This window comes from Anolis sagrei, chromosome 10 (genome assembly GCF_037176765.1).
Source record: "Anolis sagrei isolate rAnoSag1 chromosome 10, rAnoSag1.mat, whole genome shotgun sequence".
Lineage (NCBI taxonomy): Eukaryota > Metazoa > Chordata > Lepidosauria > Squamata > Dactyloidae > Anolis > Anolis sagrei.
In genome coordinates, this window is record NC_090030.1 from 33,173,644 (window position 1) to 33,189,918 (window position 16,275).

The 16,275-nt window shown below is 44.6% G+C and overlaps 1 protein-coding gene across 1 annotated transcript in view; it reads right to left on the bottom strand.

The window, feature by feature from the left end:
• The window catches only part of ATRX (ATRX chromatin remodeler), a 126,437-nt gene that overhangs the window by 42,559 nt on the left and 67,603 nt on the right, over nucleotides 1–16,275 (bottom strand). Inside the window, exons 18-21 of the mRNA XM_067471684.1 lie at nucleotides 14,557–14,699; nucleotides 13,232–13,409; nucleotides 8,796–8,933; nucleotides 1,975–2,150 (exon numbers count right to left, since the gene is read on the bottom strand). Coding sequence (XP_067327785.1) covers nucleotides 1,975–2,150; nucleotides 8,796–8,933; nucleotides 13,232–13,409; nucleotides 14,557–14,699 — 635 coding nt within the window. The remainder of the gene's footprint in view (nucleotides 1–1,974; nucleotides 2,151–8,795; nucleotides 8,934–13,231; nucleotides 13,410–14,556; nucleotides 14,700–16,275) is intronic.

Genomic DNA, 16,275 nt, shown 5'->3' on the forward strand with positions numbered 1-16,275 from the left:
TAAAGAGAACTGGTATAAGGCCTTTTATAGATGGTACCGTACTCCAGAAAAGATAGCAAAGTTTAGTAAAGGAAAAATAACCGATACGTGCTGGAAATGTGGAAATCATAAAGGTAATTATTTTCATATGTGGTGGAATTGCAAAATGATTAAAAAATATTGGCATGAAATCTATAACGAGATCAAAACAATATTGAAGATAAAAATAGAATTTAAACCAGAGTCAATGTTACTGGGAATAATAGACTCCATTAAGGATAAAAATCTAGAAAAATTATTCTTTTATTTCACCACCGCTGCGAGAATAGTATTGGCTAGAATCTGGAGATCAGGAGATATCCCTACGATAGAACAATGGTTGTTAAAAGTATGGGATATTATGAATATGGATATCCTGACACAAAAAATATCACAAAACACGACGAAACCACTCAAAACGAACTGGGGAAATTTTCTGGAGTATATCAAAGAGAGAAATAAAGAAATTTATATCAGCACTGTTTCCTGAAGAAACTCAAAGGATCATCAACGAGAAGCCGGCGATTAAACAATACGATGAAAATACAACAAAGGACTTAAGGTCATTACCAAACTCTCTCTATCCTGGGAGATCCTGGAAGTGTTTTAAATGGCACTATGGTTTTTTTTTTTTTACTTTTTTCTTTTCTTTCCTCCTCCTCTCGCTTCCCTACTTCACTTCACTATATAAATATTGTTCCCACTCTTTCCATGTAATCATGATTGTACAGGAGTTGATTATAAATTGTATGATTTTAACTGTATTTGTGTTTAGATTGGCTGCAGTAATGCTGGAGTGGCCTAAGTCAGAGGAGTCCTCCATGTGCATTGCCACGGAGACCGATGCAGGAGAGAGGGAAGTGGGAGGAGCTTAGAGGGGAGAGTTTGAAAAAACGACAGTTAAAAATCAGTTAGGGGTTTAGGTTTAGAGGAGTGAGTAGTCAGGAGTTAGGTTCAGAGGAGTGAGGAGTTAGGAGTTGGGAGAGAAGGAAAGGAAAGGTGGCGGAGTGACTTGTGAAGCAAAGCTTTGAGGCTTTGAAAAGCTGGGTTTGGCTATTGGAAGTTTCTCAGGCTAGTGCAGCCGAATGGTGAAACATAGCTGGAATTCTATTAGTCTAAGGAGAGGCTAAAGAATAGTTTACTTAGTATTTGATCTAGGGAGGATCAACTAAGGGAAACATCCCTGTATGGAAACTTTGTCTGAAACAAGTGCTCTACGTCAGAAAGATACTGTGTTACTAGAAAGAATGAACTGTTAAAGTTACAAGTATTATTCCAAGTGCAACAAGGAAAAGTTACGTCTTGCAACCACACGCTGTGTACTTAATAAAATTGTTAACTTTTATTTGAAGATTGCCTCAGCTCCGTCTATTCTGTGTACAAAGTGCCATTTCTCACAATATTACAACTTACCTCACGTGGTGGCAGAAACGCAGGGAAAAGTAACCAAATAAATCTACATTCTTCTCTCCAGTCACGCTACAGTATATACAGTGTAATTACTACTAAGTTATTACTTTCTTAATAAAGGAGGAGGTGCAATTGAACAGCCTCCCTTCCAACTTGATGGTAAATTTGGTTCCTAATCGGCAACCTCCATTGCAGATTGGCTAAGTCTTTTTAAAATTGGGAACTGGGGTAAAATCTCCTGAATACTGGTTCCTTTCAACGATATATTTTTGTTTTTTCATTTTTTCTTTTCTTTCTATCTGCTCCAATCTAGGGAGCAACATATTCCAAATAATAATAATAATAATAATAATAATAATAATAAAAGAAAACAATATGCAATGAGAAACATTTTCTTTCTGCTTAACAGGAACAACAGATTTGGGGGGAAAGTAGCTTCTGCCAACAGCAACAAGTCTATCAGAACTCCAGAGTGGCTACGGCTGAAGGGTCAGAACCCAAAGGCTTTGAATGGCACAAAATACGAGAAACAACGAACGCGCGTACCTGAACGCAGCCAGCCAGCATTTCATAGAGGATGTGCGCGCGCTTCTTCATCACCCGGACATCAGCAAGAGTGGAATCGGCGCACTGACCATTCTGGATCGGGTTGATAAATCGGTTTCGGAACTCCTTGACGGACCCCAGCAAGTTCTCCTTGATGAAGTTGACCATGCAGTGATCTGAGGAGTCACAAAGCAAAAGCCCACAATAGTATAAAAACATCACACTTCATAATACACTAATCCATAAAATACATTAAAATACAAACATGTAATTACATAAGGCCAAGACGTCAGAATGAAATCACAATTCAACACCATCCGTCCGTGTGGTCACGAGTTATTGACTCACTCATCAAATGCTATATTCCAAAGCCAAGTTTTCACCAGCTTTCTAAAAGTCAGGAGAGAAGGGGCAGTTCTAATCTCCAGTGGGAAAGAGTTCCAGAGCCGAGGGGCCACCACCGAGAAGGCCCTGTCCCTCATCCCCACCAATCGTGATTGCGAAGGTGGTGGGACCGAGAGCAGGGCCCCTCCAGAAGATCTTAACAATCTTGATGGTTCATAGGGGAGAATCCGTTTGGACAGGTAAATTGGGCCGGAGTTTACCTGTCCAAACGGATTCTCCCTTACGAACCATCAAGGTTGTTAAGATCTTCTGAGGAAGATCTTAACAACCTTGATGCACTGAGGAATGAGCTGGGGCTCATTTCTCAGTGCTGTGGACACCTGAGAGTTCAGAGAGTGTCTGTTCAGCCATTTCAAAACTCCCTGCTGGAGTAGTGATGGCATGATCGTCAGCATAGATGAAACTCTCTGTCCCTTCTGGCAGTGGTTGATCTTTTATGTAAATGTTAAACATTAATGGAGCTGGGGCTCATTCCTCAGTGCTATGGACACTTGAGAGTTCAGAGTTTCTGTTCAACCATTTCAAAGCGCCCTGCTTTAGCGGTGATGGCATGATCGTCAGCATAGATGAAACTCTCTGTCCCTTCTGGCAGTGGCTGGTCCTTTGTGTAAATGTTAAACATTGATGGAACTGGGGCTCATTCCTCACTTTGAATTGTGCTCGGAAGCTAATTGGCAGCCTGTGGAGCTGGCATAACAGAGGGGTCGTATGATCTCTGTAACCCGCTCCTGTTAGCAATCTGGCTGCCGCTCATTGGACTAATTGCAGCTTCCGGGGAGTCTTCAAAGGCAACCCCACGTAGAGAGCGTTGCAGTAGTCTATACGGGATGTAACCAGAGCGTGGACCACCGTGGCCAAGTCAGACTTCCCGAGGTACAGGCACAGCTGGCGTACAAGTTTTAGTTGTGCAAAAGCTCCCCTGACCACCGCCGAGACCTGGGGCTCCAGGCTCAGAGATGAGTCCAGGATCACCCCCAAGCTGCGAACCTGCGTCTTCAGGGGGAGTGTCACCCCGACAAGCACAGGCTGTAACCCTATGCCCTGTTTGGCCTTTCGACTGACCAGGAGGACCTCTGTCTTGTCTGGATTTAGTTTCAATCTGTTAGCCCTCATCCAGTCCGTTACAGCAGCCAAGCACAGGCTCAGGACTTGAACAGCCTCCTTAGTATTATTATTATTATTATTATTAACTTTATTTGTACCCCGCTAGCATCTCCCGAAGGACTCGATGCGGCTTACACAGGCCGAAGCCATAAAACACGATACAATAGAAAACATAACAAGTAATAACAAAGCAAATCAAAAATCAAAAAAGCAAATCAAGCTCAAAATCAAAATCAAAAATTAGCGAGACAGCAATAACAATACATCAAGACATATTAAAACTGGTTCGGCCGGCGAGAGGGGTACAAGGTTAAAAGTGCTGAAATGGCAGGAGGGGCGTAGGAATTAAAGTACGGTGTGCAGCAATGTTAATTGTGCTAAAGCGCTACTAGGACTTGGGATGGGGATTCCTAATCCGGGAAGGCACAACGGAACAGCCAAGTTTTCAAATTCCTTCTGAAAACTGCTAGTGAGGGGGCCTGTCGGAGATCTTTTGGAAGGGCGTTCCAGAGTCGGGGGGCCGCCACGGAGAAGGCCCTGTCCCGTGTCTCCACCAAGCGCGCTTGCGACGTGGGTGGGATCACGAGCAGGGCCTCCCCAGATGATCGAAGCGAGCGTGTGGGTTCGTAGATGGAGATGCGGTCACGCAGGTAGGGTGGTCCCAAACCGTTTAGGGCTTTGTAGGTAAGCACCTGCACCTTGAATTGGGCTCGAAAGATGAAAGGCAGCCAGTGGAGCTCCTTAAACAGAGGGGTAGACCTCTCTTGATAATGAGCTCCAGTTAGCATCCTGGCTGCTGCACGCTGAACCAGTTGCAGTTTCCGAGCCGTCTTCAAGGGTAGCCCCACGTAGAGCGCATTGCAGTAATCCATTCTAGAGGTGACCAAGGCGTGGACCACCCCGGCCAGGTCAGCCTTCACGAGGTATGGTCGCAGTTGGCGCACGAGTCTCAATTGCGCAAAAGCCCTCCCGGATACCGCCGACACCTGAGCCTCAAGTGTAAGCGAAGAATCCAAGAGGTGGAAAGGAGTGACATAGTTGGACATCGTCTGCGTAGAGATGACACCACACCCCGAAACTCTGTATGATCTCCCCCAACGGCTTAATGTATATGTTGAACAACATAGGGGACAGTACTGAGCCCTACGGGACCCCAAAGTACAATGGCCGCGGGGTCGAGCAGGAGTCCCCTAGCAACACCTTCTGGGAGTGGCCCTCGAGGAAGGACTGGAGCCACTGCAAAGCAGTACCCCCGAGTCCCATTCCCGTGAGGCGTCCCAGAAGGATACCGTGGTCGATGGTATGAGAGGTCCAGCAGAACCAACAGGGACACACTCCCCCTGTCCAGTTCCCGGCGAAGATCAGCTTTTGTGAGCTGACTGAGTCTGGAGTCCATGACAGATTAGTGCCAAAGGAAACCTGGTGGCCTTCCAGGGGACACAAGCCCCTTTGTTGTTTCTGAGGCAATACACTTAACATGGCCGCCCAACTTTTTACCTGTCCGAACGTATTTTCCCCAATAAGATCTTCCAGAGAGGCCGTGCTCTTGGTCCCACCACCTTCGCAGGCGCGTTTGGTGGGGACGAGAGACAGGGTCTTCTCTGTGGTGGCCCCCCGGCTATGGAACTCTCTCCCCAGGGAGATTATTTATTTATTTATTGGTTTACTGTGTTTGTATGCCGCCTTTCTCAGCCAACCGACGACTCAAGGCGGTTTTCAACAAATCAGTGTATATAAAAACAGAATACAGATTAAAACATTAAACAATACAAAACACCACAAAAGCAATACAAACATCATTAGTGACTCATGATTATCAAGCACTAGCTGTACCCGCCACGCGTTGCTGTGGCCAACCTTCCCTTTCTCTCCTGCTTTCCCTCCTTTCTTCATTCCCTCTTTCCTTCCTGCTTTCCCGTTTTTCCTTCTCTTCTTCCTTCTCTATCTCTTTCCTTCCTCCCTCCTTTTTCTTTCTCTTCTGCTGTCTCTCTTTTCTTCCTTCTCTCTTTCCTTCACTCCCTCTTTCTCTACATCTTCCCCCCTTCCTTCGCTCCCTCTTTCCTTCCTTTTTTTCCTTTTTTCTTCCTTCTCTCTTTCCTTCGCTCCCTCTTTCTCTACATCTTCCCCCCTTCCTTCGCTCCCTCTTTCCTTCCTTCTTTTCCTTTTTTCTTTCCTTCTCTCCTTCCTTCCTTCCTTCCTAACTTTCCTTCCTTCCCCCTTTTTCTTTCCCTCCCTCTTTCTCTCCTTTCTTCCTTCTCTACCTCTTTCCTTCCTTCTCTCTTTGCTTCCATGCTTCCTTCTACCTTTCTTTCTTTCTTTCTTTCCTCCCCTTCCCTCCCTCTTCCCTTTTGTCTGTATTGTCATTTAGCTTTCCGTCATTTAGCTTTTTGGGGCTTTTAAGTCCCTTCTGCTGCGTTCTGCTGTGTTTTTATGAGTGAAGGACATACATTGAGTTGTTAGGTGTATTGTGTCCAAATTTGGTGTCAATTCCCGCAGTGCTTTTTTAAGTTCTATTAATCCCACAAACGAACATTACATTTTTATTTATATAGATTGTCGATTTCCTATATTAGCTACTCTGCATTTGTAAACGCTTGCTCGAACAGCCACGTTTTAACTTGCCTCCGAAATGTTAAGAGGGAGGGAGCAAATCTGATATCCCTACGGAAGGTGTTCCATAGCCGAGGGGCCACCACTGAGAAGGCCCTGTCTCTCGTCCCCGCCAAATGTACTTGTGACGAAGAACCGAGAGCAGGGCCTCCCTAGACGATCTTAGAGTCCTCGATGGTTCGTAAGAGGACACGTTTGGACAGGTAAGTTGGGCCAGAACCGTTTAGGGCTTTATAGGCCAAAGCCAGCATTTTGAATTGAGCCCGGTAGCAAATTGGCAGCCAGTGGAGCTGGCCCAACAAAGTGGTTGTATGTTCCCTGAGCGCCACTCCTGCTGCTGTTTGTTGGACTAGTTCAGTGGTTCTCAACCTTTCTAATGCCGCAACCCCTTAATACAGTTCCGCATGTTGTGGTGACCCCCAACCATAAAATTATTTTTGTTGCTACTTCACAACTACAATTTTGCTACTGTTATGTATCATAATATAAATATCTGATATGCAGGATGTATTTTCATTCACTGGACCAAATCTGGCACAAATATGTGATATGTCCCAATTTGAATACTGGTGGGGTTGGGGAGGGGGTATTGATTTTGTCATTCGGGAGTTGTAGTTGCTGGGATTTATAGTTTACCTACAATCAAACAGTATTGTGAATTCCAACAATGGAACTGAACCAATCTTGCCAAACAGAACACTCTTGACTAACAGAAAATACTGGAAGGGTTTGGTGGGCATTGACCTTGAGGTATGGAGTTGTAGTTCACCTACATCCAGAGAGTACTATGGACTCACACAATGATGGATCTGGACCAAACTTTCCATGAATACTCAACATGAGTAATGTGAATGAACACTGGTGGAGTTTGGGGAAAATAGACCTTGGCATTTGGGAGTTGTAGTTGCTGGGATTTATAGTTCACCTACAATAAAAGATCATTCTGATCCCCACCAATGATAGAATTGGGCCAAATTTCCCACACGAATCCCTATGACCAACAGAAAATACTATGTTTTCGGATGGTCTTTGGCGACCCCTCTGACACCCCCTCGTGACCCCCCCAGGGGTCCCGACCCCCAGGTTGAGAAACACTGGACTAGTTGAAGCTTCCAGACAGTCTTCAAAGGCAACCGGGATTGTGGCGCAGCTGCCTGAGTGTCAGCTGCATGAAGATCACTCTGACCAAAAGGCCATGAGTTCGAAGCCAGCCCGGGTTGGAGTGGGTTTCCAACCAATTGTGTCTAGTCTGTTGTTGACCTTTGCAACCCGAAAGACAGTTGCATCTGTCAAGTAGGAAAACAAGGTACCACCTTAAAGTGTGGGGAGGCTAAATTAACTGATTTATGAGGCCATAAAGAAGACTCCAGCAAAAGCATTCCAGCGGGGAAGCATGCGGGGAATGCGGAAGTGCTTCATCAGCGTCGCAGATGGACGATGAAAGCGACAGCTCCCCTGGCGGCCAGAAAAAGTTAAATAAGCCTCTGTGAATGTCTGTATATGTTTGTATGTCAAAAATTGGCATTGAATGCCATATATGTGTACACTGTAATCAGCCCTGAGTCCCCTGCGGGGTGAGGAGAAGGGCGGAATAGAAAAGCTGTAAATAAATAAATAAACCCCACGTAGAGCGTGTTGCAGTAGTCTATACGGGATGTAACCAGAGCGTGGACTACTGTGACCAAGTCAGACTTCCCAAGGTATGGGCGCAAATGGTTTGCTCCCTCTCTCCTGTCATTCAGGAGGCAGCGAAAATAATCCTGGCTGTGGAGTCAGGCGTTTGCAGATTGATGAATGATTCGATATAGAGTTTTGAAATTTTCACCACCAGAACTTTAGCAACACTGTAGAAGCAAAGCACCAGCGCCCACTAGTTTTCACCACGAGTACTTTAGAAACCCCGGTGGCGCAGTGGGTTAAAGCACTGAGCTGCTGAGCTTGTTGATCGAAAGGTCGCAGGTTCGATTCCGGGGAGCGGCGTGAGCTTCCGCTGTCAGCCCTAGCTTCTGCCAACCTAGCAGTTCAAAAACATGCAAATGTGAGTAGATCAATAGGTACCGCTCCGGCGGGAAGGTAACGGCGCTCCATGCAGTCATGCTGGCCACATGACCTTGGAGGTGTCTACGTACAACGCTGGCTCTTCGGCTTAGAAAATGAGATGAGCACCACACCCCAGAGTCAGACATGACTGGGGTTGGACTTAATGTCAGGGGACTACCTTTACCTATCCTATCTCCTCTCAGCCTTCTCTTCTTCAGGCTAAACATGCCCAGCTCCTTAAGCCGCTCCTCATAGGGCTTGTTCTCCAGACCCTTGATCATTTTAGTCGCCCTTCTCTGGACACATTCCAGCTTGTCAATATCTCTCTTGAATTGTGCTGCCCAGAATTGGACACAATATTCCAGGTGTGGTCTAACCAGAGCAGAATAGGGCATAATATAATGTTGTTGTTGTCGTCCTTCTATTTTATTTTTCTTTATTTCTGAATAAAAACTAAAGGGGAAAATAAGGAAGAGTGGGTAAGTATTTTGCCAATTATAGTGACCCTTAGTCTGGATGGATCCTCATGAAAATGTGTACCATGGTTCTGTAAATACTTCCATGGCCCAGTAGAATACAACACGCCTGACAAGCAATGTCTCGCCATATTGAACCACAAAGCCCAACTGTTTGGCACCCGCCTCCCCCAGAAATGGACTCACATTCGATGAGGTTGTTCTGCAGCGGCGTCCCAGTGAGGATGATCCTCCTTCTCGATCGGATGGAATTCATCGCTTTGGACACAGCAGAAGCCTCGTTTTTCAACACGTGTCCTTCGTCACAGATCACAAAATCAGGACCTGGTTTTTAAAGAAAGGAAACAAGACGCCAACAATTATCCTTCATTGCTGCTGCAAAAAACATGTCCTCCTGTGTGCGGCACGCTCTAGAAATAACTCTACTCTCTTCTTTGTCAACAGAAGGAAAAAGCATTGCCTTCTGCACTCCTTTAGTGCAAGGTGCAAAGGGAAATACCTGTTTTGAAATGTTATCTAATAAGCAAGCGAGCAATATTCATAAAGTCATGATAGATCAGGTCATGTTCATGTCAGAAATATTGAAAATTAACTAGGTATTTTTAATTACAAAAATGTGAGTTAGGCACTCAAAGGGATAAATGGATGCAAGGATTCAGCAAAAGCCGCAGTTCTATATTAAGCAATTATGCCCATAGCTTAGTAGCCCTTAGTCTAAGGTAAACCTCAGTGGGAGAAAGGTCTTCGTCCGTGAGAGAAGCCTCTGTGTGAGGTAGGCCTTAGTCTATGAGAAGGCCTTAGTGTCGCACCTCAGAGTAGAATCACCTTGCTCAAGACACCAAACAGCACACAGCCTGTAGTCTTTTTATATATATATATAAATATTTTTATTAAAATTTTCAAAAATACAATGATAAAATCAGCAGCATTACATTTGTAAGAATAAAGAAAGAAGAGAAAGAGACAAAAGATAGAGAGGGGGGGAAAGGGGGTGTGTGCAAAGTCCAACACAATAATACTAAAAAAAAATCACAAAACACACACACACACACGTTTGTAACTTCCACTCTTCTCTAAAAAGGCATTCAAAGTTGCGATTTATCAGTTCTTCTGGAATGTTCCTTTTTCTATTTACGAGCATCAGTAGGTTCATAGAATCAAAGAGTTGGAAGAGACCTCCTGGGCCATCCAGTCCAACCCCCTGCCAAGAAGCAGGAATATTGCATTCAAATCACTCCTGACAGATGGCCACCCAGCCTCTGCTTAAAAGCCTCCAAAGAAGGAGCCTCCACCACACTCCAGGGCTATCACAGTCAGGAAGTTCATCCTCATGTTCAGATGGAATCTCCTCTCTTGTAGTTTGAAGCCCTTGTTCCGCATCCTAGTCTCCAGGGAAGCAGAAAACAAGCTTGCTCCCTCCTCCTCCCTGTGGCTTCCTCTCACATATTTATACATGGCTATCATATCTCCTCTCAGCCTTCTCTTCTTCAGGCTAAACATGCGCAGCACCGGATGACCTCTCCCAGCGGTTTCATGTAGATGTTAAAAAGCATAGGAGACAGAATGGAGCCTTGCGGGACCCCACAGGTCAAAGGCCAGGGGTCCGAGCAGGCCTCTCCCAGCTTCACCATCTGGGATCGACCCTCCAGGAAGGACCGGAGCCAGGACAAAACCGTGCCCCCGAGACCCATCCCAGAGAGTCGTCCCAGAAGGATACCATGATCGATGGTATCGAAAGCCGCTGAGATGTCCAAGAGAACCAACAGAGTCACACTCCCCCTATTTATCGTGTCATCAGCAACCATTGTATTACAATTCTAACAGAGCAAAGCAAACACAGAGATTAAAAAGAAAAAGAAAAAAAAAGAAAGAAAAAAAACCACACAGATTTTGTAAATTTGGTATTTGGTTAAATGTCCTTTGACCAGTATCTGGCCACTTGGAGTGCCTCTGGGGTTGCCGCAAGAAGGTCCTCCATCGTGCATGTGGCAGGGCTCAGGGGCATTGCAGCAGGTGGTCAGTGGTTTGTTCTTCTCCGCACTCGCATGCCGAGGATTCCACCCTGTAGCCCCATTTCTTAAGATTGGCTCTGCATCTCGTGGTGCCAGAGCGCAATCTGTTCAGCGCCTTCCAAGTCGCCCAGTCTTCTGAGTGCCCAGGGGGGAGTCTCTCATCTGGTATCACCCATGAATTGAGGTGCTGGGTTTGGGCCTGCCACTTTTGGACTCTCGCTTGCTGGGGTGTTCCAGCGAGTGTCTCTGTAGTTCTAAGAAAACTATGTCTTGATTTAAGTCGTTGACGTGCTGGCTGATACCCAAACAGGGGATGAGCTGGAGATGTCTCTGCCTTGGTCCTTTCACTATTGGCTGCTACTTCCCCGCGGATGTCAGGTGGTGCAATACCGGCTAAGCAGTGTAATTTCTCCAGTGGTGTGGGTCGCAGACACCCCGTGATAATGCGGCATGTCTCATTAAGAGCCACATCCACTGTTTTAGTGTGATGAGATGTGTTCCACACTGGGCATGCATACTCAGCAGCAGAGTAGCATAGCGCAAGGGCAGATGTCTTCACTGTGTCTGGTTGTGATCCCCAGGTTGTGCCCCCTGTCCAGCTCTCTACGGAGGTCATCCACCAAGGCGACCAAGGCTGTCTCGGTACCGTGACCAGGCCTGAAACCAGACTGTGATTGATCTAGGTAGTTGATGTCGTCTAGAAAGCCCTGAAGCTGGGAGGAGACCACCCGCTCCAGCACCTTGCCCAGAAAAGGGAGGTTGGAGATCGGTCTGTAATTGTTCAGCACCGTGGAGTCAAGGGAGACCTTTTTAAGGAGTGGACGAACCACAGCCTGTTTTAGCCGAGATGGAAAAAAACCCTGCTCCAATGATGCATTAATGATCAACACAAACCAATCAACCAACCCCTCCCTGGCCGATTTAATTAGACAAGACGGGCAAGGGTCTAAAGCCGACGTGGTTGCCCCCACAGCACCAAGGACCTCCTCCACGGTCTCAGGAAGAACAAGCCTAAAAGAATCCCACAAGCAGGTGCTTCAATCACATCCCCTGGCACTGTGATGAAATTGGAGTCCAACTCAAGGCGTATCTGAGCAACTTTGCCTGCAAAATGGTGTGCAAACTCACGACACCGAGCTGTTGGGTCATCGAAAGTCTCCTCCACCGCAGGTGGCTGAAGGAGTTCCCCAACGACCCGAAACAGCGCCGATGATCTTTTTGCTGCAGACGCTATACGGGCAGTCATGACGCTATACGGGCTGTAGCCCGTGCTTGGTCAGAAACGTCTCGAGATTTCCTCCAAATGCACTCTAGCCCCCTTCTCGTGCGTTTCATCACAGCCAACTCCTTGGTAAACCAAGGAGACAGCATGTCATGATGCAACATGATGGGGCGTTCGGGAGCGATCGTATCTATCACCCTGGTCATCTCACTGTTATAGTGCTCAACCAAGGCATCGACAGGATCGCCAGGCTCCATGGCAGGAAGAACTCCAAGATTCCTCAGGAATCCCTTCGGATCCATCAGTCTCCTGGGGCGGACCATCTTAATTTGTCCTCCACCCCTGCAGAGGTTAGGAGTCGCAGAAAGTCTAAAACTGATCAGATAGTGATCAGACCATGACACAGGAAGGATGTTTTGTTCTTCCACTCTGACCCTTACACTGTCCACCACAAAAACTAGGTCGAGTGTATGTCCAGCTTGATGGGTGGGTCCAGATATAATTTGTGAGAGCCCCATGGTCGTCATGGCAGCCATGAAATCCTGAGCTGCACCAGTCAAGGAGGTCTTGGCATGAATGTTAAAGTCTCCCAGCACAACCAGGCGCTGGGAGACCAAGGCTGAGTAGGAGACCACCTCTGCTAGCTCAGTCAGGGAGACTGCTGAGTCACGGGGTGGGCGGTAGACCAGCAGAAAGCCCAAGCTATCACGGTTCCCCACCCTCAGGTGGACACACTTGAACCCAGATGATTGCGGAACAGAGCATCTGACCACGGCGATGGATTGCCGAAAGACTACTGCGACTCCTCCTCCCCGCCTCCCAAGCCTGGCCTGCTGGTGCACCCCGAACCCGGTGGGCATAGCTGGGTGAGATTTACCCCACCCAACTCGTCCAACCAGGCCTCAGTAATGCAAGCCAGATCTGCCCCTCATCCCAGATCAAGTCCTGGATGGCGGTGGTCTTTCCATTGACAGATCTGGCATTTACCAGCAGAACCTTAAGGCCAGGGGGTCTGTCATGGAGTCTACCACTTCCTACCTTTGCCAGGGTCGCAAGGACTCTGTTGCGCTTCTCCCTGGGACATTGGTGACCAGCAAATCTCCTCCCACACACGACCTGAATGGTGCCCCCCTCCTCCGGAACCCCTCCCCCCCCCCCCCCCCCCCGCGTGTCTAGGATCTGTGGCTAGTCAACTCTCTGAGGAAGCGGGGCTGGAGTATAATTTCCCTTGGACGGCCTGTAGGGATATTTCTGATGACAGAGTGGAGAGTGAATCGTCAAGGGAACTAAGTGGGCTGAAAAGAGGGAGCGTTCTTGGGCGGGAGAGTGTGGCCGAATGTGTAGGTGCAACTGGGACAGATGGAGTTTTGGTAGGATGTCCTGCTTACCTGGATCAACCAAGGATTTGTTGAAGATCTCCTTCAGCTTCTTGCTCTTGACGTTCCTCCCTTGGGCCAGGTTCCGGTACATTTCATAGCCGATGATCATGACGCCGCCCTCTTCCTGCCACCGTTGCAGCATGTAGCCTCGCTCCTGAGGCCGCTTGACTGTGGCCAGCTCATTCACCTTCACGGATGGAGGGGGAGGAAAAGAATGACAGAAATATTCAATAGGTATTTTTACTTTCAAAAATGGGAGTCAAGCACTGAAAGAGTTAAATGGGCACAATGGCTCTGCAAAAGCTGCAGTTCTATATAAGAAGGTGTGCCTGAGGGAGCCCTCAGTGTTAGCAGACCTCAGTCTGTGAGAGGCCTCGGTGTGAGAAGGCCTCAGTGTTAGTTCGCCTCAGTCTGTGAGAGGTCTCTATAGGAGAAGGACCTCTCTGTGTTAGTAGGCCTTAGCGTGAGTAGGCCTCAACAGTTAGTTCGCCTCAGTGTAAGAGGCGGTAGTGGATGATCATGCGGATCAAGAATAGGGCTCCACAGCCGCCTACAAATCCACCAAGACACTACACTTGGAGGACTATCATCCTCGGGCTATGAGGGATCACCTAAGTAAGAATGTGGGTTGTTGTCGGTTTTTTGGGACCGCCTCACCCCCTACCAACTCCAGAGATCCCTCTGTTCTGAGGACCAAGATTTGTTGGAAATTCCCAATGTCAAGACCTTGCGTCTAACAGCAACCAGGCGCAGAGCCTTTATAGCAGTGGCACCATCGCTCTGGAATACTCTGCCACCTGATTGCAGGACTTATCAGCTTTCCGCAGGGCATGTAAGACATATCTGTTTCGACAGGCCTTTGATTTTTGATATTGCTGTTTTAAATTGTGTTAGATTTTAGCCTGTTCTTATAAGCCACTCCGAGCCCCAGGGGAGTGGCGGCATAGAAGTTCGAATAATAAATAAATAAATAAATGTTCTAAAAGCATTTTCTCCTGATGTTTCGCCTCTGAGGATGCTTGCCATAGATGCAGGTGAAATGTCAGGTGAGAATGCTTTTAGAACATGGCCATACAGCCCAAAAAACCTACAACAATCCAGTGATTCCAGCCATGAAAGCCTTCAACAACACATTAATGGATTATCCTTTGTTTTGGAACTTTACTGTTCTGCTATTTTTACTGCTTTTCCTACATATATTCTTAAATAAACTGCTTGCTGATTTTACCAAAGTCAGAGGGGTTCCTGCTTTGGTGTACGACAATTATTTCTAAGGGTGGGGAAGGCAAGGGATCGTGAAACAATAGGGCGAACTTATCTCGAGCAGCACATACCTCCAGCTTCTCGCTGTCGTCCAGGCCTTCCTGCCATTTCTCAAATTCGTTCAGCCAGTTCAGGGCTGTGTTCAGGGGACAAACCACAAGAGCGGTACTGAAATCCAGTTTGTCACACAACAGGATGGTATGGAGGAAACTGACTACCTTCAAGAGAGAGAAAGACAAGCACATCCAGCGTTAATATAGATGCCTTTTAAAAAAAAAAAAAAAAGAAGGTATTTCAAAAATTAGCAGCAAATCCCCTTCGGGAAAAGAATTGTTCTGTATGTAGCAATGAACCTTTCTTTGCAAGCTGGGTCTGAGTTATGAAGTTAAGCATGACGCCTCAGTCTATCTCACAAAGTTGCAAAAAAGGGATACCCAATACCCTTATAAAACACTTAAAATGGTGAGACCCTTTGGACACAGGGCCTTCTTGGTGGCTGCTCCCTGATTTTGTCACTCTGTCCCTATTTAGGTCATTGTACTTCTAGAAAATGACTGAGAAGGCCTTGTAATGTTGGGCATTGCTGTTTCTAAGCTTGACGTGAAGTCTTTTCACGAGTGTAAATGTTTTTCAACTTTAAACGTGGTTTAATTGCTTTTAAATCACCTTTCTATCCATACTTATATTGACATTTTTGAACAGTGGTGGGACAGAAATCAATGAATCAACAGCGACAGTATTAACTTACCTCCATCCAACCAGTATTATTATTATTACCATATATACTCGAGTATAAGTTAGCTTTTCAGCCCTTTTTTAAGTTGAACACCCCCCCCCCCTCAGCTTATACTTGAGTCAAGGTTATTTATTATTTTACTGATATTATTATTATTATTATTATTATTATTACATTTAATATTTTACTCAATTATTATTATTATTACATTTCCATTATTTTACTCTATTATTTTACTCTATTATTATGATTAGATTTACATTTTTACTCTATTATTGCTGTTATTATTACATTTCCATTATTTTACCCTATTATTTTTATTTTATTACATTTATTATTTTACTCTATTTATTATTCTATTATTTTACTCTATTATTTTCATTTTATTACATTTATTATTTTATTCTATTATATTATTGTACTCTATTATTTTCATTTTATTACATTTATTATTTTACTCTTATTATTTTATTATTTTACCCTATTATTTTGATTTTATCACATTTATTATTCTATTCTATTTATTATTATATTATTTTACTCTATTATTTTCATTTTATTATGTTTATATATTTATTTATTATATTTATTATATTTATTATTTTAGTCTATTTATTATTATATTATTGTACTCTTATTTTTATTTTATACATTTATTATTTTACTCTATTATTATTGCATTATTTTACCCTATTATTTTTATTTTATTACATTCATTATTTTACTCTATTTATTATTCTATTATTTAACTCTATTATTTTCATTTTATTACATTTATTATTTTACTCTATTTATTATATTATTTTACTCTATTATTTTTATTTTATTACATTTATTATTTTACTCTATTTATTATTATATTATTTTACTCTATTATTTTTATTTTATTACATTTATTATTTTACTCTATTATTATATTATTTTACTCTATTATTTTTATTTTATCACATTTATTATTTCATTCTATTTATTATTATGTTACTCTATTTATTATTATATTATTGTACTCTTATTATTTTCATTTTATTACATTTATTATTTTACTCTATTTATT